Source organism: Carassius carassius, chromosome 15 (genome assembly GCF_963082965.1).
Source record: "Carassius carassius chromosome 15, fCarCar2.1, whole genome shotgun sequence".
Classification (NCBI taxonomy): Eukaryota; Metazoa; Chordata; class Actinopteri; order Cypriniformes; family Cyprinidae; genus Carassius; species Carassius carassius.
Window position 1 is genome coordinate 20,360,141 of NC_081769.1, and position 27,829 is coordinate 20,387,969.

General features: G+C 37.5%; 2 protein-coding genes across 5 annotated transcripts; one reads left to right on the top strand and one right to left on the bottom strand.

Moving 5' to 3' along the window:
- Positions 1–1,505: 1,505 nt before the first annotated feature.
- Positions 1,506–11,245, top strand: epb41b (erythrocyte membrane protein band 4.1b). The gene is made up of 26 exons (XM_059567903.1): positions 1,506–1,775; positions 2,047–2,151; positions 2,264–2,306; positions 2,400–2,475; positions 2,629–2,847; positions 2,935–3,022; positions 3,477–3,629; positions 3,774–3,871; positions 4,104–4,255; positions 4,428–4,529; positions 4,852–4,935; positions 5,228–5,851; positions 5,994–6,116; positions 6,535–6,825; positions 6,913–7,116; positions 7,198–7,464; positions 7,906–8,118; positions 8,201–8,464; positions 8,772–9,005; positions 9,090–9,326; positions 9,816–10,010; positions 10,104–10,276; positions 10,380–10,412; positions 10,492–10,548; positions 10,637–10,825; positions 10,916–11,245. Exons 1-26 carry the CDS (start codon positions 1,719–1,721, stop codon positions 10,970–10,972), a joined length of 4,338 nt encoding a protein of 1,445 aa, XP_059423886.1. The 5' UTR covers positions 1,506–1,718; the 3' UTR covers positions 10,973–11,245.
- A 5,962-nt stretch (positions 11,246–17,207) lies between these two features.
- Positions 17,208–27,714, bottom strand: l3mbtl1b (L3MBTL histone methyl-lysine binding protein 1b). 4 transcript variants are annotated; one of them, XM_059567906.1, is made up of 21 exons: positions 27,323–27,714; positions 25,375–25,491; positions 25,075–25,264; positions 24,805–25,000; positions 24,610–24,724; positions 24,449–24,500; positions 23,895–23,989; positions 23,558–23,662; positions 23,309–23,444; positions 22,536–22,627; positions 22,305–22,456; positions 22,147–22,223; positions 21,760–21,845; positions 20,781–20,891; positions 20,494–20,608; positions 20,304–20,403; positions 20,006–20,230; positions 19,836–19,897; positions 18,946–19,091; positions 18,792–18,854; positions 17,208–18,680 (listed from the first exon to the last, which is right to left on the bottom strand). In XM_059567906.1, the coding sequence occupies exons 2-21, from the start codon at positions 25,483–25,485 to the stop codon at positions 18,552–18,554; spliced, it is 2,358 nt and encodes a 785-aa protein (XP_059423889.1). In that variant the 5' UTR covers positions 25,486–25,491; positions 27,323–27,714; the 3' UTR covers positions 17,208–18,551. The 4 variants fall into 4 exon arrangements, with proteins under 4 accessions (XP_059423889.1, XP_059423890.1, XP_059423888.1 ...); XM_059567907.1 differs by lacking the exon at positions 27,323–27,714 and adding an exon at positions 27,249–27,267; XM_059567905.1 differs by lacking the exon at positions 27,323–27,714 and adding an exon at positions 26,936–27,183 and having other exon boundaries at positions 20,322–20,403.
- Positions 27,715–27,829: the final 115 nt, after the last annotated feature.

Below are 27,829 nucleotides of genomic sequence, written 5' to 3' on the forward strand. Positions count from 1 at the left end.
ATTGTGAATAACTTGCACTGAACACCAAAAATTCCAGAAAATGGGAAAGATGGCATTTGCCGATATATTATACTAAAACATATGTCATGATTTATGTTTGTTTGTTTTTGTGTGTTTGTGATTTACCGTGTCAGGATGGAGGTAATTTTTCCATCCTCCTTTATTGTTGCTGAAACACTATTGATCGTTCAGCAGAGAATGTCTTTTATACTGTATCAGTCAATCTTACACATAATACTAATATTGTTAAATGATAAACATGAATTAAACAAGAACAACTCAATTTCAACCATTATTTATAATTTTTTGAAATCGTTAAAGATGACTGATTTCCGTTTTCATTTGCCATTTATTTGTGCCAGGTTTTTTATTTACAATAATATAGTACAGCTTTTGCTATCAGCGACAGTTAAATAACCTAGATTTAATGAAACAATAACAATAAATGATCTCACTTATCAGACTCGATGTGTTTTTTCTTTCTTTCTTTTTTCTCCAGCTGCATTTAGTTGAATATCTTCCATGCAGTAAAAAAAGGAACACTACATTGGTTAATAATGGAAAAAATCAGCAGTCTCAGCTACTGATGTCCAAATTACCGTGAAAGTGCATGTTTTGAAAATTGTCGGATGTGTTTGAAGTATTTCAGTATTGCGGCAAACTCAGCTTTTCAACCATGAAACAAACTCTCATATGTGAGATATTGAAAACTAAAAGGTACTTTTCCATGTTGGCTTTCATTAACAGAGTTTATCATTGGAGCCTACTTCATTTTGCAATAATCTGACAGCTGGACAGTTTTACTTTTCTGATTCAAGTGAACCCAATCTATATTTTTTAAGTAACCATCTATAAAATTGTCTCAAATGACTTTTAGGCTGTACATGTATAAAAGTATGACGGTTACAGTGTATCTATCTGAGGTTCTCATGCTTTCCTCTGCACTGAGAGATAACAAACAGAGGGCTGTTCTGGGATTCATTTGCCCAAGACACACACATTTATATAGTAATACCACAACGCACTTCTACAGTATATAATGTTAAATAGTAAGGAAACCTCCCCACGACCTTACATACAGGTTTAGAGGATGGGTAAACAGATGTTAGTGTGCCTCATATCAGTGAGTATGTGGTTGGAATATTTTGTCCATTGGAGACTAGCTTTTCACTTTGAAGTTACACATATTTTGTCGTAAGATGTTGCGTGAGGAAAGAGTCACATGAAGGTTTTCACTACCGCACCCATTCTTATCAGTTTATCTCAGTCAGAAAGTGCGGGTAACATCACATTAAATACTGTAAATAATCCATTTATACTGAAGCGATTTCTCCTTGCCGCATCTTTCTCCAGTCATGATGGATAAATAAATTAATGTTCGTCATGTGATGACTGACCCCCTCACTCACAACTGTAAACAGCCATGTGTGTGTATTTATATGTGTTTGTCTCAGGGTGTGTCATATCTTTCTAAAACACTCCTAGCACTATCACAAAACGGGACAGTGCAGGAGGGCAGGGCTTCTTATGATGCCTCTCACAGACGTGTGCTGCTACAGTATAGGAACGCAGTAACAGAAATGTGAACTAAAGTGCCGTTCTGAAGAGAATTGAACTTTTTTAGTTTATTACCTGATATCCAAAGTGGAGAAAAGGACAAAGCCAACTGAATTCCACCACCAGAGGAATAAATAGAAGAGAAGAGAAAAGTTTGAGACATGTTGCTGTGCCGAGTGAATTTCCTGGACGACACCTACTTTGTGTGGGAGCTGGAGGTACCTGAACAAAAGATAATAATATATCTTACATCCAAATATAATATCTTATAGTAATAATGATTAAGCTTTTTTTTCTCAACTGGCAAATAGTTCTTTATTCAAGTTATACTATCCCTCTACTATCTCTACTATCTATCACTATTAATAAAATGTATGCTTTCAAGAAGAAGAAAACTTTAAATGAATAAATAAAGTATATATATATATATATATATATATATATATATATATATATATATATATATTAAAAACCTTCTTTCTTCCACAGAGAAATGCACTGGGACAGGATCTCTTCAATAAAGTTTGTGAACACCTCAACCTGTTGGAGAGGGATTATTATGGTCTGGTCATGTGGGATTCTCCTAGTACCAAGGTATTTATTTTTTTATCAGGGTGACATATGATTCTATTATATTCAATATTTGATAAATAAAAGTTTTTTTTGTTTTTTTTTATATGTAATCATTCTGTGTTTATTAATTCAGGTATGGCTGGACTGTGCTAAAGAGATCCGAAAACAGATAAAAAGTATGTGATTTTCTTTTACATATACTTTATTAATGGCCTGTAAAGACTCTTGCGTTTTGATCTCTGCATCTGTTCCCTATGTGTTGGTTTCAGGTCCAGAAACTGAATTCTTTTTTAACATCAAGTTTTACCCGCCTGATCCCTCCATCCTAGCTGAAGACATCACAAGGTACAATAAGACACAAACCATCCAGATATTCAACACTTAACTGAAATTTGTTCCTGAAATGTTTCCTCACACTTTTGCATTTCTCACTTAGGTTTCATCTCTGTTCTGTCCGTTTATCTTTCTGTGTTGACTGGTTCTGTGTAACTCTCTCAGATATCTCCTGTGTCTTCAGCTGAGGAAAGACATTCTGATTGGTCGACTGCTCTGTCCATCAGACATCCTAGCTCTGTTGGGTTCATACACCGTTCAGTCAACACTTGGTGATTATGATCCAAATCTCCACCAGAACAACTATGTCAGTGAAATTGTTCTTGCACCCAATCAGAGTGAAGAGTTGGAGGAGAGAATAATGGAGCTGCATTCCACATACAGGTATCCTATACCAACAATCAAACTCACACATGTCCTCTAACACATAAACAACCGCACACATTTATATCATTTCTTTTTATTACACAGATTCATGAGTCCTGCCCAGGCAGATATGCTTTTCCTCGAGAACGCCATGCAGCTCCCCATGTATGGAGTAGACCTGCATCCTGCCAAAGTAATTTTATTTAGTGAACTTAACTTGAAAAGCCAACTTGGAAAGGTTTCATAGTATATCATCTCAAAAATAAAAACTCCTAGCATAGTTTTTTCACCTTTATGTCATTATTAGCCCATATAACTTTATAGAAAAGACGATTTTTTTAAAGAATGTTTTGTTCATACAATTAAAGTCAATAGTATCCAAAACAACATTAGACTTTTTTTTTTTTTCTATACACTTACAACGTTCTGTCTTCTGCAGAACAGAAAAGACATTTTTAAGAAAGACGTTTGGACCCCACTGACTTTCAATGTATGAACAAAAATATGCTTCTGAACACCTTATTTTGTGTTTAAAGATGAAATATTGTCATGTGGGCTTGAAACAATATAAAGGTAAATAAATTTGACACAATTTTCAGTTTTGGGTGTACGTCTTTAATATAATGTATTATTTGATATGTTCATAGGATGTCAGTGGTGCAGATGTGATGATCGGGGTTTGCTTTGAGGGACTTATGGTATATGAGGATGAGATTAAAAGAAACATTTTCCTCTGGCCCAGAGTTCTTAAAACCTCCCACAAACGCAGCACCTTTCTTCTGAAGATTCGCTCTTCTGAGGTATTCATGCACATTCATTTTATTCTCCATAACCCTTATCTTTATTTTCTACATATATTAGTGTTTACTCATTTGGTGTAGTGACAAACTCAGGAGTTTTGTTGGGTTTCTATGAGTTACATTTTTCCATGTGACCTGATTTAGGAGGATGAGTTTGAGGGTGTCATCAGCTTCAAATTGGCCAGCTACCGAGCCTGCAAACAACTGTGGAAATGCTGTGTGGAACATCATAGTTTCTTCAGGTACTTCCATGTATATGTATTACGAAACCAAGGCTTGACAAGGTGCAGCGTTTATGACCATTAGAAACACAAGGGGGCGCTCTAGTGAGATATGTAAAAACAGTATTCAAAAGAATTGCACATAGTAAAAACATGCTCAGAAACATGACTGGATAAGTTTCAAGACATAAGACCATACCTCTGAATGTGTTTTTCAGAAATAGACTTCAAGACCTCTGAATGTGTTTTTCAGAAATAGACTTCAAGACACAAAAACAAAAAGGCTCCTGACCTTGGGTTCAAGGTTCCGTTACCAAGGGCGCACTCAGTCTGAGTGTCTGGAAGCCAGCGGCAACATCACCCGGGCTCCTCCACAGTTCACACGTTTTATCATCAAGAGAAAAGGCATCTATCTATCTATCTATCTATCTATCTATCTATCTATCTATCTATCTATCTATCTATCTATCTATCTATCTATCTATCTATCTATCTATCTATCTATCTGTCTGATTAACTAATTAAATGCAAGTAGTTGTTTTAGTTGGACAAAGGTAAATAATATATCTATTTTCAGGAAATGAAGAAATTCTTGATGTTTTAAAACAACCAGTTCGAACGGAGTTGGATGACTGGTTCCTGGTCTATGGTCCAGATAAATGGCGCATTTCTACATCAGGTGAGGCATAATAAAATCATTAAAATAGTAATTAAAGTAATAATCTAAAGAAAAAAAACTGACTGCATTATAAATATTTGTCACTTTCATGAGCAGAGTATATAAATAAATAGGCAGAATTTCTTATTTGCTCCTGCCATTTAACAAAAAATACATTTGACCTCATGTTAAACACATACTTTAATTTGTTTTCATTAATAGTTCATGTGTTCAAACATACACAGTCATTTGCATTATACATGTCTTTTCCCTTCTCTTTCTTTTTGAAAATAAATAAATTATATATATATATATTCTGATGAACTGTAAACATCCTGTACAGATGATGTCATGCTAGAAAGTGAGAAGTTGCAGGAGTGGAAGCATCAGCCAGACGACTGGTGTGTTCTTCTTGACGGCAGCCCATGTAAGTCTTTTTAACATGACCAAAAGACCACTGTGTACATTATAGAAGGGCACAGACTCTGATGATAGAGTCACTTCACCACATACCAATAAGAAGTCAAGCCACCAATGATACATTTGTTGACATAAGGATAAAATGGCTAGCTGGGCTGACATTTTCCAAAACATTCCTAAAGAAATGTCCAAGTCCCACTGGACTGATGTGCATAAGTAAATATTTTAGTTTCCATTCAAACTTGACATTCCCTCAAGGAAAGAGCTGTGTTTGGTGATTTTGGTTTATTTTGTTCCAGTTATACTACTGGGTGTCCAGCAACCCCTTCAGACTGAAGAAATGAGAGAAGATGTGGAAGTTGTGGAGCGGTCAGAGGATAAGCTCACAGATGAGCTTGTGATAAAACAATCATATAAAGTTCAGGTCGTCCAGGAAGGGTCTGACATTATTGAGAAAGAACTTCCTGATTTTGAATTCAAACAGGACATTGTAAAACCTCTAAAGGACACACTAAAGGAAGAAGTACTAGAAGTCAATGGAGGAAGAACACAAAGGGTAGTGATCACTAAACAGTGGACACAGGAGGTCAACTCTTTGGTGGAATCACAAGATGTAGACAGAAATATAGAGATGATGGAGATGGTGGAAAGACGTGTAATAGTCACTGAAAATAAGACACTGGGAGCTGAGGACATTTTTGAGAGACTGGAAATCATGGAACAGACACTAGAGGAGGTGGACGCTATCAAGCAAAAGCTAGTTGAGGTGGAAGAGCTGAGGTTTGGATTACAGGAAGTGGAACGTTTGGAACAAAGGTTGCAGCAAGTTGAGAAGGAGGAGCTTCAACGAGCAGAGCCAGATGATTGGTACATTTTACTAGATCGCAGGCCACTGATGCTCACTGCTGACATAACCCCCAGAGGTATGTCATGTGATCAGCTGTGCATCTGTCACCAGAAATTGTGTTCATTGCTTTTCATCAAATGCTTGAAATGCTTTCAATTTCAAAGTTAATTGAAATGCCTCTGAAAACTAAGAATGTCATACATCACATTTTTTTTCAGGAGGAATTCAAGAAGAGCTGCAACAGATAGTGTATATTCCCCAACCAATGAAGAAATATGACGATTGGTACATTGTCTTTGATGTGCTTCCAAAAACTATGGAAATATCGCACCCCCTTCCAGGTATTTATGAAAAATCTTCAAAAGTTTTAATAATCATTATAATAATAGCCTACAATGAGAATAGTGAACTGCACAACTGTAACGATAATGACAGAGGAATCGTTGAAATATTTTTCAGAACCACTAAAACGTTAGTTTTTCTAAGTGAAAGCTAAGAAAATGATTATTTTAATCAAAAAAAGCTAATTTATATTTTACAAAATGAATAATTAATTTTAAAGATAAAGTTTAAATCAATATTTCATGTCTGTTTGGTGACTGTGTGTCTACATTATTCCTTCTATATAAGTTGAATCTGTTTCCCTGCGAGTAGCTAAGCAAATGTGTTCTTCCTGACCGCTCTTTATAACACTAGAAACATGCATTAATAGGATTTTAAAATAGCCTACTTCTCACTAAAATGGGTTTCTGTAACCAGATGTGAGCAGATACAGTCCTGAAGAAGATCAGGGGGAAGAAGAGAAGAGAGTGGTAGAAAGAAAAGTACAGCAAGAGCTGGTGACACCCGAGGAGACAAAAACACAGACAAGAGAGGAGTTGATTCAGAGCAGAGTGAAAACAGAGGAGGTCCAGGAGGAACAAGAGGAGCAGGTAGCAGTGGATTATAGGAGACTACAGCCAGTTGTTCTTGAGCAGAGAGCAGCAGAGCCTCAAACAGACAAAGAGGATGACTGGTTTGTTGTTTTGGATGGTTCTCCTAAAAGATCAGGTACACACACTCACACACAACCATAACCAAATGCTCATGTAAAACACACAAATTATTATATGCCATGATGGACTGTGTTTGTTTCAGTGCCCTCCGTTGAGCTGTATGAGGAGACCAGAAAGGAGGTGATCCAGGGAAGAGTGAGAGCAGAGCAAATAAAACAACAGGAGCAGGCGACAGTGGATTATCGGAGACCACAGACAGTTATTCTGGAGCAGAAGACAACACAACCTCAAAGAGACGTGGAGGATGACTGGTTCATCAATTTTGACATTTCTTCTAAAGAATCAGGTACACAACCACAGTCAAGAACACACACACAAACATAAATACACATATCTTAGCATGCATCATGGATTTGATTTGTTGCAGAGCCGTTGGTGTATCCACTACTGCGAGCTCCAGCTCTTGAGCTGTATGAGGAGACCAGAGAGGAAGTGATTCAGAGCAGAGTGAGAACAGAGGAGCAAGTGACTGAGGTGATGACCATGAGCGCTAAAGAACAAATAATCGTACTAGAGAAGGAGAGGACAAGCATCATACAAGCACCACAGCTTCCAGTCACACCCAGAGACATTGATGATGACCGGTTACAGCTTTTTGACAAAGAGCCGCATCAGCAGAAGAGTTTCCCATCAGGTGAAGTACTTTTTTGCTGCAAACATAAATCACACTCAAATTTTGCCAGTAATTCATTATTAGAGGGCTAAGTCACCCAACATTTCTGGAACCGGGTGTTTTATACTGTGCCACTGTAATATATTAATTTTTTAAACCTATATGATTTTCTGTTCTATCCATGTAACAAAGACGAGCAGAATGTCCAAACTGCACTTTTTTGTAAACAAACATGAAGAGTAACTGTGGCATTTGAGATCCAAAAACCATGTTGTTAATGTTAAGTATGAAAATTAATCTTTAAGTAACATGAAAATGATGAGCAGATGCTGTTAGTGTATGTTAAATTATATGTGAGAAATAAAGCAGAAAGTTAATGAATTTTTGCTTGAATGACTTTTGCAACACAAAATTGTTGCTGTGGTGATTGTCATTGATGATGTGTAATTTCCGTCACTCCAGAAGTTCGTGTTGTGTCTGTGCCTCCTTTGGAGGCCGAAGAAAAGAGAGCTGTGGAGAGAAGGAGAAGAGAAGAGGAGCAGATAAACCAACCGGAGCAGATGACAGAGGTTTATAGAAGGCCAGAGCCAGTTATTCTGGAGCAGAAAGCAGCAGAGCCTCAAAGAGACGTGGAGGACGACTGGTTCCTTTTTGATGTCTCTCCTAAAGAATCAGGTGCAGACACTCACACACAAGCACAAATGCACATATGTAAAAGCATAATCAAAATGTATATCATACATTGTGTTTGTTTCAGTGCCCTTATCTCCACTACGGCGAGCTCCAGCTGTGGAGCTGTATGAGGAGACCAGAGAGGAAGTGATTCAGAGCAGAGTAAGAAAAGAAGAGCAAGTGACTGAGGTGATGACCATGAGCGCAAAAGAACAAATAATCGTACTAGAGAAGGAGAGGACAAGCATCATACAAGCACCACAGCTTCCAGTCACACCCAGAGACATTGATGATGACTGGTTACAGCTTTTTGACAAAGAGCCGCATGAGCAGAAGAGTTTTCCATCAGGTACAGAAACACACATGCCTGAACACTATCACAAATATACAGCAACAAAAATACAAATAAAACCACTTAATAATTTATTTTGACATATAGCATTGCATACCATAATATTTAACAAAGATTATTTAGACAGTCATGATACCTAATGGGCTAAAATTGACATATACAACTTTATTGTAAACTGTATAATTAAAATGTTTTTACTCAAGACTACTAAGAATCATTAATACATGCTTCTCATAAATGCAATTTTTAAAATAAATTTAGGATACAAATAATTTCTCAAGCTTCTAATGATGCAAACTTTCAGATGTCAGAGGCAGAGATTTTGAGGCCCGTGAACCCATCAAAGACCAGAGAGTTCAGAGAGTGGTGGAGGAGCAGATGATAGAGAAGAGACTGATCACTGAAGAAAAGAGAGTGATCATCGATGAACGCAGAGAGAGAGCTGATGCTGTGATTCCTGTCGAGGTTCGGGAAGTTGATGATGACTGGTTTGACATTTTGGATGCAGCACCTCCTGAGATGAGGAGCATCCCTTCAGGTGTTTACAAGAGCTGCATGTCTCATTCGCTTCAGGTGAAAGACATATTATAATTAGTGAAACCTTTATACATTTGATCTACAGTTGCAGTGGCTACCGAAGAGCGCAGGATGAAAGAACAGGAAGACAGAAGAGTGAGACAGCAGCAGATGAGAGTGAGAGAGGAGGAGGAGGAGAGACTAAGAGAACAAGGGAAGCGAAAACAGGAGCTGGATTTAAGAAGAGCTCAAGCAGCTGTTACTGTGAAGACAGAAGCACAGCCTCAGATTGAAAAAGATGACGACTGGTTCATTCTTTTTGATGTTTCACCAAAAGAAGCAGGTGCATACACATTTTATACATTTTTAATATATTATATTTATATATATTTTTATGCTCACTTAGGTCAAACATACAGTTAAAACAGTAATATTGTGGAAACTTTTTTTTTAACTCTTTTAATATAATTTTAAAATGTCATTACAACCATTACTCCAGTCTTTGGTGTCCAATGATCCTTGAGAAATCATTCTAATATACTAATTTGATGCTCAAAAAACATTTATTATTATCGAAAACATTTGCATAATGTCCTTGTGGAAAAATAATGTACAATTATTTTGCCATTTTTTTATCAGTTTAATGTGTCCTTGCTGAATAATTTAATTATTTATTTTCTAAAAAACTTATTAAACCCCAAATATTTAGTGCTTTTTTATTATTATTATTATTCTGTGAATATACAAAGTAACAACATATAAGTGGGATCGATTACATGATCACACAACTGGCGGTCTTTGTCAACAAATTCTCATTCTACTTTCTTTAAAGTTGTTGCAGATGTCCTTAAAGTGGACAGGAGGGCTGAGGAAGAGAAGAGGAGATGGGAAGAAGAAAGGAGGAAGCAGATAAAAATAGAGGAAAGAACAAAAACACCATCTGTACCAGAGAAAAAACCAGTACACCTGCAGACAGAAGCGGAGGACGACTGGTTCACACTTATGGGCATCTCCCCTAAAGATTACAGTATGAATCACAAAAGACATCAGAAATGAATATTCTCTAATGTCAGTTCATCTGTTACTGTGTCTTCCTGAACATTTCTTCCTCTGTCTCTAGCTCCCACTCCTCGACCCACACCTGTTATTTCCCCAGTGGCTCCGCCCAAACCCCGTCCACAGATCCCAGCTGACCAACCACTCACTTCCACTCCGACCGCACGTCCTGTGTCCATTACGAAAACCTATCAGGAGAGGACTGAAGACGTATGGAACATCACACTGGAGTCTGAGGTTACAAACACACATACTGTACTACAAACTTCACACACACTCAAGAGCAAGATGTCAAAGTCCGTATGTTTCAATTCTCTAAAATCATCTTTCTTTATATTAGCAATCTGCAACTGAGTCGGTGCTCATGAGGAAGGTGAGATACTCATCCGTTTCTATCATTTTTGTCATGTTCCTTCTTATCCATATTAATCCATAGTCTTGTGTTTTTGTAGACAAGGAGGAGTGAAGGAGAGAGCATCTATATTCGTCACAGCAGTCTGATGCTGGAGGTGTGTGAAATGTTTATTGGTTCATGCGCTAAGGATTTAAAAAGGCTTGTCTAGTCGAATCAATTCTTCTAATATATGCTCTTTTTAGGATTTTGATGTGTCCCATGAGATGATTTTGAAGCACTATGCCAGAATTTCGAAACTTAAGCGTGTCTTTATGGATGTCAAGCAAGATTTCGGACCCACTGAATGGGACAGACGTCTCTCGTCATACTCACCTACTGCCAAAGCTGAGTTCCTGCATGCCAACGATGAGATACTCGTGGGAATGGGCTTAGTAAGTTACATACGTTAACAAACAATCTACATCAGTGGGTCTCAACCAGGGTCTGTAAACCTGTTCTGACTGTAAAATCTTCTTTTGCAGATTGAAGAAGATGGAAAAACAATCTTGTTTCGTTCTCAAGAGATAATATATGTGTGAATTCTAACAGCTTAAACTTATGATTTATATGCACTTACATATAATCACTGCTGAAACATTCAAGGATGTGAATATATTGAAAAACAAATGCTTTGCATGTTTTATACAGTAGATTGTAATTCTGTTTTGCATTTCTCTTATGTTTGATCAATCTAATTTTACATAGTTGATAGTAGACGTTTCCTTAATCATGTCCACAACAGTATATCAAGAGCATCACTTAATTTGTGTAGACCTTCAGACTAAAAAAAAATCTAATCTCAGGCTTACATTTGGTTTATTTTAACTGCTTACACCAATTCAGTTATATTCAAAAGGAATAAAAGCTGTCATATGCACTGCCAAATTTGAGGTGTGTTTCCTTTTTTTTTCTTTTTTTTTGAGAATGAACTTCAAATCTCTTCAAATAATTCTTATTTTAAACATCATTTTAAAAGGAAAAAAAGGATAAATAAGCAAATAATTTATCAATTAAATATTAAATAATACAAGCAAATAATCCACATTATTAAACTCTTTTGCTGGGTATCGGACAGCTGCACTGGTTTTGCAGCAATAGCATTGTTCAGGATCAAACCCAACTAATCAAAACTACTGTACGACTGCATGTGACTAACACCACTTGTGCTGCGACTGCTTGAAACTTGTCTTTCAGTCTCTAACATGTTGGACGCAGAACAGTTGAGACAGGAGAAAAGGAGAAGCTGAATGCATGCACATGTGTCTATTTACGTGTGTCTCACAGGTGGCTGCCTTTCATTTTTGCTCTGACATTTCTGTGAACTATAAAGACCAGCACTACAAACACAGTGACACATAGCATAGTCTCTATTCCTTCGGGCTTGTGTGGGTGGCACCACATGAAAAAATAGGATCATATATAATTGATTACTTTAAATTCACATGAACAAAAATCTACAAAGCCTTACGTAACTCTCACAAGTCAGGTAACAAGCCGTTATTCAAACAAAACAACGCAACTATAAAAAAGACAACAGAATTAAGTGACAATACAAAGTAAGATTCATTCAAAATCTTGAATGAATAAACTATTTATTTATCCACTTTCATGAATATCAATTGCAAACCTGATTCCAAATTGTAAATAAAAACAGAATGCAATGATGTGAAAGTTTCAAATCTCAATATTTTATTCAGAATACAAGATAGATGACATATCAAATGTTTAGACTGAGAAAATGGATAATTTTAAGGGGAAAATAAGTTGATTTTAAATTTCATGGCATCAACACATCAAAAAAAAGTTGGGACAAGGCCATGTTTACCACTGTGTGGCATCCCCTCTTCTTTTTATAACAGTCTGCAAACTTCTGGGGACTGAGGAGACAAGCTGCTCAAGTTGAAGAATAGGAATGTCGTCCCATTCTTGTCTAATACAGGCTTCTAGTTGCTCAACTGTCTTAGGTTTTCTTTGTCGCATCTTCCTCTTTATGATGCGCCAAATGTTTTCTATGGGTGAAAGATCTGGACTGCATGCTGGCCATTTCAGTACCCGGCTCCTTCTTCTAAGCAGCCATGATGTTGTAATTGATGCAGTATGTGGTCTGGCATTGTTATGTTGGAAAATGCAAGGTCTTCTCTGAAAGAGACGATGTCTGGATGGGAGCATATTTTGTTCCAGAACTTGGATATACCTTTCAGCATTGATGGTGCCTTCCAGATGTGTAAGCTGCCCGTGCCACACGCACTCATGGAACCCCGTACCATCAGAGATGCAGGCTTCTGAACTGAGCGCTGATAACGACTTGGGTTGTCCCTGTTTAGTCCGGATGACATGGTGTCCCAGTTTTCCAAAAAGAACTTCAAATTTTGATTCATCTGACCACAGAACAGTTTTCCACTTTGCCACAGTCCATTTTAAATGAGCCTTGGCCCAGAGAAAATGCCTGCGCTTCTGGATCATGTTTAGATATGGTTTCTTTTCTGCCCTATAGAGTTTTAGCCAGCAACGGCGAATGGCACGGTGGATTGTGTTCACGTTTTCTGGAAGTATTCATGAGCCCATGTTGTGATTTCCATTACAGTAGCATTCCTGTATGTGATGCAGTGCTGTCTAAGAGCCCGAAGATCACGGGCATCCAGTATGGTTTTCCGGCCTTGACACTTACCCACAGAGATTGTTCCAGATTCTCTGAATCTTTGGATGATATTATGCACTGTAGATGATGATAACTTCAAACTCTTTGCAATTTTTCTCTGAGAAACGCCTTTCTGTTATTGCTCCACTATTTTTCACCACAGCATTGGGGGAATAGGTGATCCTCTGCCCATCTTGACTTCTGAGAGACACTGCCACTCTGAGAGGCTCTTTTTATATCCAATCATGTTGCCAATTGACCTAATAAGTTGCAAATGGATAAATAGGTCCTCCAGCTATTCCTTATATGTACATTTAACTTTTCCGCCTCTTATTGCTACCTGTCCCAACTTTTTTGGAATGTGTAGCTCTCTTGAAATCCAAAATGAGCCAATATTTGGCTCAAAATGTCTCACTTTCAACATTTGATATGTTATCTATATTCTATTATGAATAAAATATAAGTTTATGAGATTTGTAAATTATTCCATTCCTTTTTTACTCACAATTTGTACAGTGTCCCAACTTTTTTGGAATCGGGTTTGTATTTCTCGCAGAAAACCCTAAGCTAAGGGTTAACCTAAATGGTTAAGCTAACTGAGAGTTCTGTATACTGTGATGTAATAAAAAAGACTACAGCAATATGACAACCTAAAATGACTCCTTGTATAAACAGACACGTGTAGACAGACATTCACAAACAAATGACTCTTATGACTCAGTTCTTTTTGGTGAATCAAAAACATAGGTGTGACCAGTGAAGCTGATTAATGCAAAAGAGTGGGTTTAAAAAGATTAGCTTGAATCCATCTGAAACACTATATAATCACAGCATTAGCAAAGAAAGAACTGTAAGAAAACTGGACATTATAAGGGAAATACACCCAAATGAATCAAATCAGTTTAAATGAGTCGAATCAGTATAGAGATATCTCTTCTATACTCAACCCTAACATCTATTATAATATATTCACTATGTGGACCTTAGTGTGGATTACCGATCCTTTGGCTCTTCTTTGTTCAATATCATTAGAGATGAATCGGCAAGATTCACTTGTGTTAGCTCCACATTTGCTATATTTTCCACTCCCATCTTCTTCCGGTATGTCCGATCAGGGAGAGGTGGAGGCACTGGGTCTGAAGAGCCAATCAGACAGTCATTGACTTTAATGACAGGCAAGGCCAATCTTTCCATGTTTCTGCGATCTCCGAGGGGTGATCCGGTTTCCAAGTCCACTTGAATGGAGCTACATGAGCCAGAGGATGGTGAAGAACACTTTAGGGTGGGATTTCCAGCCCCTTCCTCTAAGCAATGGATATTGAGTTCAGACAAGTCCAGTGTATGCATGTTTGTGTTCGTTTCTGTTTGTGAGAACGGTTTTAAATGATTGTTTCCAGGAGTTTGTACCAGGGGTAGGATCTCCGGGTTGTCTTTATGTTGGCCTCGCTTGTGACGTTGCTCTCGGTCACGATTTTCATAGAGAATGGTGTTGGCACAAATAAAGATAAAAAGCCCCACCCCCATAATAACAGGACCAATCAGCTTCAGTTTCTCTGAAAAGGTGCGTCCAGTTGAAACATGACGTGTCTTTTGTCGTTGGGGTTGATTATTCCAATACCCCCCCACAGCAACGCCGATTCCTACTATCAGCAAAACACCCGCAAACAACAAACACGCCCCTGGTGTAGATCGCAAACGCAGTCCACCAATCACAGGCCCTGTATCTGGCCTTAAGGGCGGAGTCTCCAACTCTGGGGCGGCTATAGAGACTTTTTCTGTGGGAGCATTTATCTCAGACATTCTCCTAAAAAAGCAAAAAATGGGCTTATAAACTTCAAATACTCAACAAAATCTTATTTTAGAGGAAGATTTAAATATAAATTGTAGTTGGTTAAAAAGTATAAAGAGTGAGTGGGTTATGCTCACATAACGCAATTCCTCTCCATACTTGTTGCAACTATAATTTTATTTTATTTGAAAAAAAAAATAGATATCAGGATCTAGAATCGCTGTAACCAATTTCTTACAATTTATTATTATTGTCTGAGAGAGCTCAACGAGCTGCAACTTCAGAAAACACATGCAAATAGAAAAAGCACCAGCAAATTAAGAAAAAAAGCTTCATTATTTTGACAGCACAAGTAATGCAAATACTCTCAACACAAACAAATACAAAACACACCGCAAATCCTCACAACACAAACAAATAAAGAAATGTGCTGCAAATACTCTCAACCCAATCAAATATAAAGAAACACGCAAATAGCACATAATTAACTGTTACATATTTATATTTGCAGTTTGTTTCTGTTTTTGTTTGAGTTGTGAGCATTTGCAGCACTTGTTGCCAAATTGATGAATATGTTTTCTTAATTTGTAGGTGTTTTTTCTATTTACATGTGTGTTTTTTTTCATTTGCAGCACGTTGCGATCTCTCAGCCACCGTAATTATCATTATTGTTAACTACCAGTGCTTCTAGGCAGAACATACAAACAAATCCAACTCAAATTTTAAAGCTTAAGCACTGATCTATAAATGACACTGCATTGGCACTGCAAAAATTTTAGAATTGTATTTATAAACATATTTTTGTGTAATGGTGAGCACTATTTAGATGTTTTTCTTTTCCACTAAACTCTTTATTCATATGTGACCCTGGAGCACATCATCTTCACATCATCATTTCTCTATACATCATCTGAAGGCTGAATAAAAAAAATGTCCATTAATGTATGGTTTGTTAGGATAGGACAGTATTTGGCTTAGATACAACTATTTGAATATCTAGGATCAATATATATATATATATATATATATAGAGAGAGAGAGAGAGAGAGAGAGAGAGAGAGAGAGAGACAATCGCCTTTAAAATTGTCCAAATAAAATTGTCCAAATGAAGTTCTTAGCAATGCATATTACTAATCAAAAATTAAGTTCTGAATTGTTATAAATTTCTTCATTGAACACGATCTTTACTTAAAATCCTAATGATTTTCGGCATTCATTTTTTATTTTTATCATTATGGTACAAATATGCCCATGTTTCTTATGACCGGTTTTGAGGTCCAGGGTCACATATAAGGTCAACTGAGGTCACCATAGGTTACCTCTAAAATTCCTAAATAGCGGTTTTAGATTTAGTCAGTGGTTAACATTACTTGAAAAAAAATGTATAGGTTTGTCCCTAAGCTCATATCATTGGTTAAGTCAATATTTCTAGACTGGGCTAAATGGATTCTCAAACAAACAGAATATTATGATAGCTGCAATCAACATGAAAATGGCTTAATTATAGCTGCCCCATTACAATGGGATTGGCAAAATGTTTTAGCATTGACAAAAAAAAGCACATTTACAGTTGCAAACTTTGTGGTGTCTTCCAAACATATTACGCAAGCGCAGTAAGGTCTGTTTTTCAGTACACTTGTGTTCATACCTATGGTTCATACCCGTAGAGACCATGCTGTAGAAAGTCCACACATCACCACCTAAAGTTAAACTCACCTCAGTTGCTTCTGTTCTCTCCTTCAGTTGACTCTACTCTAATTCCCATGATGACGGGGACGCGCTAATCCATCAGTCTCCGTCCATAACGAACGCGTGTATCACGAGCGCGAGGCGAGGCGCGTTCACTTTAACCGGCCAGTGACGTGGGAGTGAGAGAGGGAGAGCGAGTGTGCTTAGAGGGTCATGGGAACATGGGCAAGCCCGCTGGGTCCCACGGTGGGCAGAATAACCTATTCTTAGAGTCTCAGAGGACCCAGGCCCATTTCAAGCCTTTTCCTGACTGACTCAGATTGTTATTATGTATTATATTAAATTATTAGAATACATATGCATATTACTTCAGACTGGGCATTTATGACTGTTCAGTATTTGAGATTCCGTAGTGTAGGCTATATGCCCAGTGTGTGGAGTTACTTCTGTGTTTTTTTTGCTCTCAAACACATTATGCTTGATGTATAAAACAGACACGAGGGAAAATCCATACCAGTTGATCCAGTTTTTATAAGTGTTACCTTTCAACATTTCAATTTGGTATAAGAAAAGCATGTGGGATAAAACTGAATTATGTATTCTGTATGACAGAAAACAAAACAGCCGTGTTGGAAATTTTTATTTATTCTTTCACTCAATTTATCCATTCATCCATTTGAGACTGAACCCAAAAAAAAAAAAAACTCACACAGTCCCACATAAAGTCTGATTAGAGAGACATTTAATCTACAGACACACACATAAACCAAAGAAAACAATCAAAATCTGATATTAACCCATCCTTGACCCTAACCACTGTGATGAGGATTCCCCAGATCTTAATTTTCCATCACCATCCAAATGCCTTTATTACTTATAGCAAAATGCATCTGCAGACTATTATCTATATTTATTCAGGGTCTAATTTTTGTACCCCCATTTTCAAAATTTTCTCCAGTTTCCAACCCTAACTGGATCTATTATTTTGAACCTATTACAACCTGCATATGCATGTGCATATATTGACAACTTTGAGAAGCACTGCAAATCCAAGCCAGTACATGAACAACATGTAAAATCAGTTGAGGCAGAGCTGAGAATTACAGCTGTATTATACAGCAGGTCTGAGATGTACAAAAAGCTTTTGTTCGGTGAATGACAGAACAAACTTTCTTAGTATTCAGGAATGCATGCACAAGGCAAAATGTCAGGGTCTCAAAGGCTTGAAGTACACACACACCCACTCATTTCTATTCATAACTCTATTTAGAGTCAGTCCAATCAGTCGGTCCACACCGTCCAATTCACTATACAATTTCTTCAATTTACAAATGCATTTTACAAGATCAAACATTTCATCTGAAGTAAGTACAAACAGAGACATTCAATTCCAGATTTGCCCAGAGCAAGAATTCCCTGACATTAGATGCAAGCACACATTTATACATTTTTTTCCCTCACTCATACAGGCTTGCAAAAGTCTCTCACACACACACACACACACACAATCCTACTGCCCTCTAGTGGTCTCAAACAGGCTCATTTGGATTATTTAGTATGCGTGTTCAATTACAAACAAATGTCTTTTCGCATTTTTATAACAAGAAAAAAAAACATTTCAAGTAATAGCTCCACCGTTGTGCCTTTCAATCGTAATTAGCCGTCATTTTAGCAACCATAAAAACATAAATATCAACAATGAAAGAATTAAGTTTAAGCTTTCAACAATTTAAGGTGCCTCAGTGTAGTGTACTCCCCCCTCCCAGAGTCTAATATGAATCGGTTTCAAAAGAGAATATCAGACCTAATTAAGAGCGAGTGCAGAGTCGGAAAGGGAGACATCAAATCTATATCGGCCTTTAGGAGCTGTGATATTTCTGATCACAAAATTTGTTGAATTGGCGTATTCTGTCAATATCCATCTAGGAGACCAATGATTGAACATTTGTGTTTGCTGGACACATCGGTGGGGGCGAGACATGTTGTTTGATGGAGCAGCAGTTTACTCCTCATCTGCACTCTTCAGCATGAGGATTGAATTGTAAATTTTAAGAGCGGGTCCCAACTTGATGCTCAGAATCTTAACAATGTCTGACTGAGTAAGGAGCAGGAAGGCCTCGCCATCGATTTGCTGCAGGGAAAAGTAAAACAATGATATTAAATACATAATTACTTTGTCTAAGAACACTCACAGATTAGTGCTAAATGAGTCCTGCACACACTACCATTTTTTTCCCTTTACCTCTTTCCTAAAGGTGGCAGCATGCTCTCTGCATCCAGGCAGGCCTCTTACAAAACTTGCCACCTGAAAGAAAAACATCAACAAAAGAGACCCAATATAAACCTATACGTTTAGAAGAACTCTTTAGAAGCTTAGGTGAAGTATGAAATGTCACCTCTTCTGTGTTCCACTTGGACACACTCTTAGCCGTGAGGCCTAAAGCTTCAGGCAAGAGTTTTCCATGCTTTTCCCAACACAGATGAAACCTCGGTGGCTCCCATCCACAAAACACAGACTCATGCAGGAACTGCTGAAGAGAATCTACACAGACAGACTTTAATCATGACATGGTCTGCAAATGTGTCCACAACAAAGAACATGCTACTAGTTAAAAATACATTTAGCAAGTTCTTAGAAATGTACTTTTATATTCTTCATTTCATATGGTGTTAAAACATCAAGACTCTTATTTGAAATGAGTGTACTCATCTTCATCTTTGCAAAAAGTTATACTATACATATCATTTTAAAATACTATGAGTTAAAATGAAATATTTACAGAATTTCTTATGTTTTTGTGGACTCGCAGCACAATATTTTACATATTATCTGTCTTGTTACAAAAAGGTCGAATTATCTGACCTTGAGAGCCATGAGGGCCAACATATCTATGATATCATTTCCTATTTCATGTTTTTCTTGGTTATCTTAGTTGCACCACATGACAACAGGGAGAAAAGCAATTTTGCTCTAAGAAATAATAATAGACTGTGATACTACTTAATAAATGTCTTTTGAAGAATATTGTTCTTTTAATTAAGCTTTTGGCTTCATTATGATACATAAGTTTGACTTTATATCCACCATAAATATCAAACTACTTAAGAGAAATGCTTATAGAAGAGGTGTATTCAAATGACTGTTTATAAGAAACTAGTTTCGAATAACTTAACAGAGACAGGCAAAAAAGATGAGCATGACTTCATGGGCAACATTCTCAGAGTTTATGGATTATCCATAAATGCAAATCAAGCCAGAATATCACAAAATCTGATCAATGTGTACCTTTCCCGTCACCTTCCTGCTTCACTTGAGGTGGCTTGACACATTTGGGAGCGCTGCCAGACCTGAAGTACAGGAGGAATGAGAAAGAGGTGAGGAGTGTGAGTGTGTGTGTGTATGTGTGTGTGAGAGGGAGAGAGAAGTAAAACGGTTAAGTGACTCATGACACTCACACAATGTGCTCATGCACTGAGTGAGCTGGTGGACAGGCATCTGTGGTGGTGTCAGGGGGTTCAGGGGTGCCGGCGCTGGGTGTGGGAGGGTGCGTCTGAGTGAGCGTTTCAGCACGGCGGTGGCGCGGCGGTCCACTGAGTGTGACCGGTCTCTCTCCGTTCAGTCTGTCCGGCACCAGCCCGTCCTTATTCAGATTCACATCTGAGTATGGACAGCTCACCGCCCTAAAATGGGAGACACATTTGCCTTAGAATGAACATTATGGGATGTATTTGCAACAGTATGTGTATAACTTACGTGTAATGTGTCCCATACCGAGGTCCTCTAATGTGTCCGACTCCGTTGCATCCTGTGGTTGGGCACCCTTGTCCTGGAGGCACTGGAGACACTCTGGGACCTGATATAGTTATAATTACGAGTTTGATTATGAGTCTGGTGGGGCCATGTGTGGAAACACTGTATGTACATGTGTTGAACAGTATGTTACCGTTGGGGTATTGTAGAGGATGACCTGTCTTCTGACACCAGCCTACTGGGTGCAGATCTGGGCTATCAGCATCTAGCCAATAATCATACTCCTCACTCCAGCCATCGAAATGGATCTATATATATATAAACACACAGAGAGTTAGCAATGATATACTATTTGTATTGGCAGATTAAATACAATTTAAGTGAATAACTATTAATAAATGACTAATTAAGTAATAATTGTTTTCATGTTGGATTTTAGTTGACTTTATTAATGAGATACAGATATATTTGTGTGTAAACCTTGATTCTGTGGTCTTCGACATCAGAGATGGTGGCTACACGGATGAGCATGGCATTACGCTTGTCCACTGCCTCCAGCTTCATCCCGACTTGGAAGCCATGTGGTGGTCTCTGGATGGCCAAAGATCAAAGGTCATTTACAATTCAAATAAAAACATAAATAATTAAAAAACCTGCACACATATAATTTATATTATAAATCAATAAATAAAATTTATGCATTTATCAGGCTTTTATCCAAAGGGACATTTTTTCCCTAACATGTGTTCCCTGGGAATCGAACCCACAACCTTTTGCTCTGCTAATGCAATTTATAATTTTATGATCATTTTTTTTTACCCAATGTTTTCAACAATATGAAACTAATAATTACACAGAATAAATTACACAGAATATAAAGTTAAATATATAAACAAGATTTGTCTAAAAATAGCACATTTATAATTTATACATTACGGGTTTTTGTCAAAATGTCCACAAATTTGAACCAGATAAAAGGTTGTATTTCTTTGTAGTGCTGTGGTTATCGTGATTAATCGCATCCAAAATAAGAGTTTTTGTTTACATAATCAATGTGTGTGTACGGTGTACATTTTTTATGCATATATAAATACACACACATACAGTGTATACTTTGAAAATATTTACATGTTATTTATATTCATTTAATTTATATTGTATATAAATATATTTAATATACAAACACATTTTTTTCTTAAATATATGCATGTGTTTGTGTGTGTTTACATATACATAATAAGCATACACAACATACACACATATATTATGGAAACAAAAACTTTTGTTTTGGATGCGATTAATCGTTTGACAGCACAATTTTTTTGTAAATTTTATTTCCATGTTATGCATGCTGACTCTGCACTTTTGCATCACAATATCTTATTTAAACTAACACTGTAAAAATTCTATATGATTGAACTCCACCTCTCATGGTTCAGTGGGGTGAATCAAGCCTCACCTGTTTAAAGGCTCTTGCTGGTGCAGCCTGAGCTCCAGTTTCCTCAAGGTACTTCTCCCAAGTGAAAACCTTGGGAGGCTTATAATCTAAGACACAAAATAAACAGATAATTAAGTAAATATAAAACCACTAGTCATCATGCTCATTAGTCTAATCTACTATACTAATCAATTTTAACTGAATAGAAAATGTAAGGTACACTGTAAATTGTAAATATTTTTCTTTAGATAAATATTTATACGTTAAAAAAAGCGAATAACTTAATTTTGGAAATAACATTTTGTGTTTATAGTATTACTATGTTTCTCACACAATCTAAAATAGAATTCCATAATAATTTGTGAAAGAAATGTAAACGATGCACTGACTGCATGAAAAGAGTTTCACCTGCAGGTGTAGTGAGTGTTAACTCTGCCTCCTCACAGTACCCTACTGGATGAATGTATGGACTGCTGGCATCACACCTAAGAACAAACACAATTGATTTACTACCTTACACACAATCATGGGCAATGCAGAGAATTCTGCTCAGTCACTATCTTTACCAATAGTCATACGAATCATCCCAGTTGTCAAAGTGAATGAGGAGTCGGTTGTCGACAGCAGCAGCAATGGTTGCGACACAGATGAGTGATGGGTTCTTCCTGTCAATGGCTTCCAGCTTCATCCCGGCGCGGAATCCTGACGGTGTGACCGACTAAATATGGCAGAGAACACAGCATGATCTTCAGAACAGAAACGAACACTGAACATTGTGTGCATATAAAATGACATACTGTATTAAGACTCTTGAAGAGATGTTTGGGGGCCAGTTGACCCCTACAGTTCTTTACATATGTGTTCCAGTTAAACTCTCCATCTCTGCAGCCTGTAAGCAAACACACAAATATTACAAAAAACTGCATATGCAACAAATTTAACAGTATTTTTAAAATAAACTGAATATTCTAGAAGAATGTGCAATGGCCCATGCAAGATTTTTCCATTCCACAGTGCTACTTTTCCATTGTTTTTCCTTGTAAACAAACACATTTGACTTCCATAAATACAGCACATCTCATGACCCTGCGTTTTTTTTACTCCGTTCCCCTTCCTGCATCTCGCATTTTTCAAAGAAAGTACATGCTCTGTGTGAATAGCCCCTAAGAGTGTCTAAAAGCCCTGCAGTTTTGTCCATCCCATGTTATAAAACATGAAAAATATGCCAACGTAACCATTTTTCAAACAAATAAAATAAATTATAATTTCATTATATATTTTATGTTTAGAAAATTCTATTTTTATATTTCAATTAATTTATTTAATTATATTTTGTGGTACTTCTTTAGAATCAATGATCATGTAATTACTATACTATTACATCTATGTTTAACCTCGGAATAAAAACTAGTAGACCATTTTGTAATCACACCATGAGAGAAACATCTACAAAACACATCTAATATGTTACAGAGAACAAAAATAGAGCTCTGCACAAGAGCTGCTTTGCACGTTGTATCCCTGCCAACAGATTATTTTTGCGGTACATATGTGTTACTATATTAAGCACCTTTTGGCAGCAATAGCTTGAGGCCCGTTTTTTCACACCAGCCTGGTGGCTTCACATCCCATGAGTCAGCATTTACCCAGAAGTCATAGCACTCAGGGTAACCATCAAAGTGAAGCCGAATCCTGTAGCCTTGCACCTGAAACAGGTGGTGTACATGTCCAAATACACATTTTACAATAAGCACAGCTAAAAACTTAATTTGTTTTGTTTCTTTAAAAATGGAACATAGGAACTTTCGACTCTGGTTACCTCTGCAACAGTCAAAACGCAGAAGAGAGCAGGGTGACTGGGGTCCAATCCCTCTAACTTCATGCCAACTTTAAATCCATTCCTGCTTTGAGGAAACGACTGGTGCTGGATTGCAAACACACACAAACACATAATTCTAGAATTTCACAGAATTCATCATTTAAAAAAAAAAATTCCGTCCAGTTCCAAGTACGGTAATACTTTTTTGTTTCTAATGACAAAAATGGATTGACATCAAACTAACCATCCTAATCAGGATCCTAATCATTCCATGTTACCTACTGTATATAACTGTGAACAGACACACAGGCTATCTACAGTGTGCTGCGGCTCTCACCTCCTTAAAAAGTTTCAAGGGAGCAGTAATGGCTCTCTCCTCCTCTAGATACGCTGACCAACTCCAGGTTTTCTTCTTAACCAGAGGTGCAGTCACTATGAACACAGCATTAAAAAGTGGCAAGTTATATGATTAGAAAAGCATTAAACTGATTATACATGGACAAAAAAAAAATCATCATTACAATTGATAATACACCGGATAAAGGACGCTTTGAAACTGAGTGAAAATATACAAGACAAAATCTATCCATACAAGTTGAGATGCACCAATAGAAAAAAAAAGAAAACGTGTTTGGCCAACCGAAAGTTATATTCATGTTATGGCTGATAACAGATAAATGGCCAATATTACAATTCTCTATTGTTTTGTCCAAGCTAAATAAAAGACTAAACACTTAAATAGTCAGTTGTTTAAATGCCATCACAACATCATAATGTATTTATTGTGAAATTACATAAAGATTACATTTAATAGCATTATTAAATAATTCATGTTTTTAATTTGAGTTTGTGTTTCTGCATGTATGTGAGAGATTAATGGATATTACCTACCTAGTCTAGCAACTTTAGCTGCTCGTCTCCCCTTTGAGGATTTAACCTTCTCCTGAGAAACAAAAATTGCTATTGAGCAACAGTCAATTCCACTTCAGCACATCTCATTAATACTGAATTTGCTCTGCTTTGTTTGAGATGGATGTGTGTGTGTGCGTTACCTCTTCCTCCTCGATGTTGTCCTCCTCTTCATCTCCAGATTCCATAAACATCTTCTTCTTCTTTCTCACACGTTTACCTAAACGTTCCCCTTCGACAGCCTCAGCTGGGGTTGACCTGCACACGCACACACAAAGACTTAACCCACCATAAACAGTGCAACCAGCAGAGCTCAGTGAATGGCAAAAAACATGTACCTGCCACTGGAGGGCTGTACACAAGGAGCGCTGCAGTATTTGCCTTGTAGAAAAGATTCGCGTGAACCAGAGTGACCACATGACCTGCAGTTTGCAGTCGCCTCAGTCATGGGAACAATGGCATTGGGCACTGTACTCACACTGGGGCATTCCACAGCATTGTTGCCCCCTGCCTGTCTGTGGGGCTCAGTGGAAACTGAAAGAAAGCAAAGAGATACTGAGTCCCAAAAGATTATTTGGTAGGAATACGTGCGAGTTACAGGTACTCACCCACTGTATTTGACTGATGCTCTGTATTTGACTGGGGCTTTGCAGTCTGAATTGACGTTTTGTTTTGCTCAGGAGAATGAGTGTTGTTGGTGCCTATAGTTTGAGGCTGTGGGCCTGTAAGCTCCGCCTCTTTAACTTTGGGCTCCACCTCTGTGACGATCTCCAGGGTACCAAATTCAGTCATCCGAAACTAAAAACAGACCAGATATTGTTTTTTTTTCTTTGCATCAGCACATTCCTAATAGTCGAATATGTCCCTCACTCCTCTATTTTTGCATCATATACATTAAGTATTTGTACCCGAATGTCACTTCCTGGCAAGGTGGCTATGCCGTCCTTCCAATCAAGAGCGGTCATCATGTCAAAATCGGCTCCTACGACAGGACCATCACCCGTAGATGTCTCTGCCATCTTTACCTATGAAGGTCAAAAGAGAAAATATACTGTTACGACATGGACAGGTGACTGAAGTAAGCTTCTTAAATGTTATCAAACTACAAATGTTTTACATTATATTTTAGAGCTTGGCATAACTGCTGAAATGTACAACAACCAGCATTATAAAAATGCCACTGGCATTATTTAATGCTAAATTAAATAATTTTCTTTCTCATATATTCAGGTTTTCCAAGACTCTGGGAGTCTTCCAAAAAAAAAAAAAAAAAAAAAATATCGTAGAAATATGCTAAAAACATTTTAGCTGTTTCAGTTTACTTTAATGCTTGTTTTAAATTATTTTAAGTCTTGAGGACTTTGTTGAGGCCCATCAGTGCATTTCAAAACCAAAAAAAAAATCTACTGCGGTTGGCATAGAAAACTTTGAATGCAATATAATGTGAGACTAAAATACAAATGCTTTATTTCCTTTGATTTTGGGGTTTTAAAATACTAGTCATTGTACCGTCTATGGTCAGTGATCTTCACAGGCCTAGTAATAATCACTTCCAAATTCGCGAAGACGTTTTTAATTAGATAGGCCAGCACACACTTTTATAGTAAACAACACAGAACTGTGCTTTCCATCATTCAAATATGACGACTTCGCCTCGAAAACAGTGTTTGGACTGCGGCTAAAACGTCCGCAACTCACGAAAGAGCAGCGCGGCGCTCGTAGTTCCGCTCAGTGCCGCTAGAGGGCGACTGCTGGTCGCAGGACGGACAGACCCAAGCACTCCAACGAGCACCAAAATATGTATTTCTATGCAGTTATGATGTCAATTTTTATGGGCTATCTATGTATGCAGACTCTCACTGACACATTTAAACTACTTTGGTGGTTACTAATGGAGAAAAGCGATTAAAAGTAAAGTTAGACGAACAAGTTCAGCTTTTCCTTGTTTTAAAAGAATCTCCTTAAATCTGCGCTTTAAAACCTCGCGGATGCTTGCGATGACAAGTTAAAACGAACACATCTATGATGGATTTGTTTTAAATAATTTAGTCGTTATTTAAGGACGTTATCGTTCGCATGAAACGTGCAATAGAGTAATAACGTTCTTGACCTGCCGTTTATCATAAATCTAAATTTCATCAAGATCCCAGACCGTGCTGTGACGTCGCATCGGAAACATCCTCTAAAGGCTCGCCTGGTTTGGTAAAAAACATTTATTTTGATATTTTAAGTGAGGACGGAATTTATTCTTAGCATAAATAAAGTGCGAGCGCCCATTATTAGCATTCGACTGACACACAAAATGGCGGAGCATAGCTAAGGGCCGCCGACACGTTTAAAGTATGTGAATTATAACAGTTATCTGATCTGATTCACGTCGCTTGGACCTTTAACCAACACGGGAAGGGCAAGTGTACAACTTGTTTTATTAAAACGCAATGTTTTCTCCTTCGTCAACAAACTCCTTACTTTCCCCTTGTCACGGAATGTCGTTAGCCCGACTGATGCTAGCTCTAACATTAGCAGCGCATCCTACAATAAACCAAACCAACAATTTCACGCGCTTCTCCAGAAGAAAAACATTTCCCGAGGCACTTGGAGTGAGTTGCCATTCATCCGTATAGAAATATAACTACTCGGGTGCACGCAGACCTGAGGAACTAATAAATTGCATGCTTTTAATTTCTTCTGCACAAACTTGCCACTTCTATTTATCTTTACGGTTTTTAAACCTCGTTGAAAATATCCGCGGTGGTTGAAAAGTATTAAACAAGAAACGCACTCTGTGTTCGTATCGTTGTTTACTGCGTGGATGACGACATTAACGTCGTATTTATTGATAAACGTGCGACTTACCTCGTTTCTTCGTAACTCTTATTTAGAGCTGGATGGTGGCGTTACTGCGCATGCGCGGGTTCAGATGTGTCTGTCCAACTTCTGCAGCCCTGATAAACTTCATCTCAACAAATATGTGTGGCAGATGCTCTCAACAAAAAGCCAGAGCAACTTAGTCCTAGTGTGTCCTTACACGACTCTTGAATTTACTTGTGCGTTATATTCGTTTTTTTAAAATCGGGGATTGTTGCTGTAAAACAATTTAAGGCCTTAATAATACCGATAAGGGAAATGGTTGATTCTCTTTGCGTCTTCCATGCACTTTAAACACAAACAGAGCCGTCTGTGTCGTTCAAGCGGGTTGTGATCGTTCCGTTTTAACGCAGTCTTTAAAGCGCGTGCTCGCTGAAACATGCCGTTTTCAGAGTTGGATGTTCATATCCTTTCAGTTTACAGTCATTAGTGGTGATGATTTGATTTCCTGCATCAATCACGTGTTCGGATTTTCTCCACAAATATCTTTTTTTT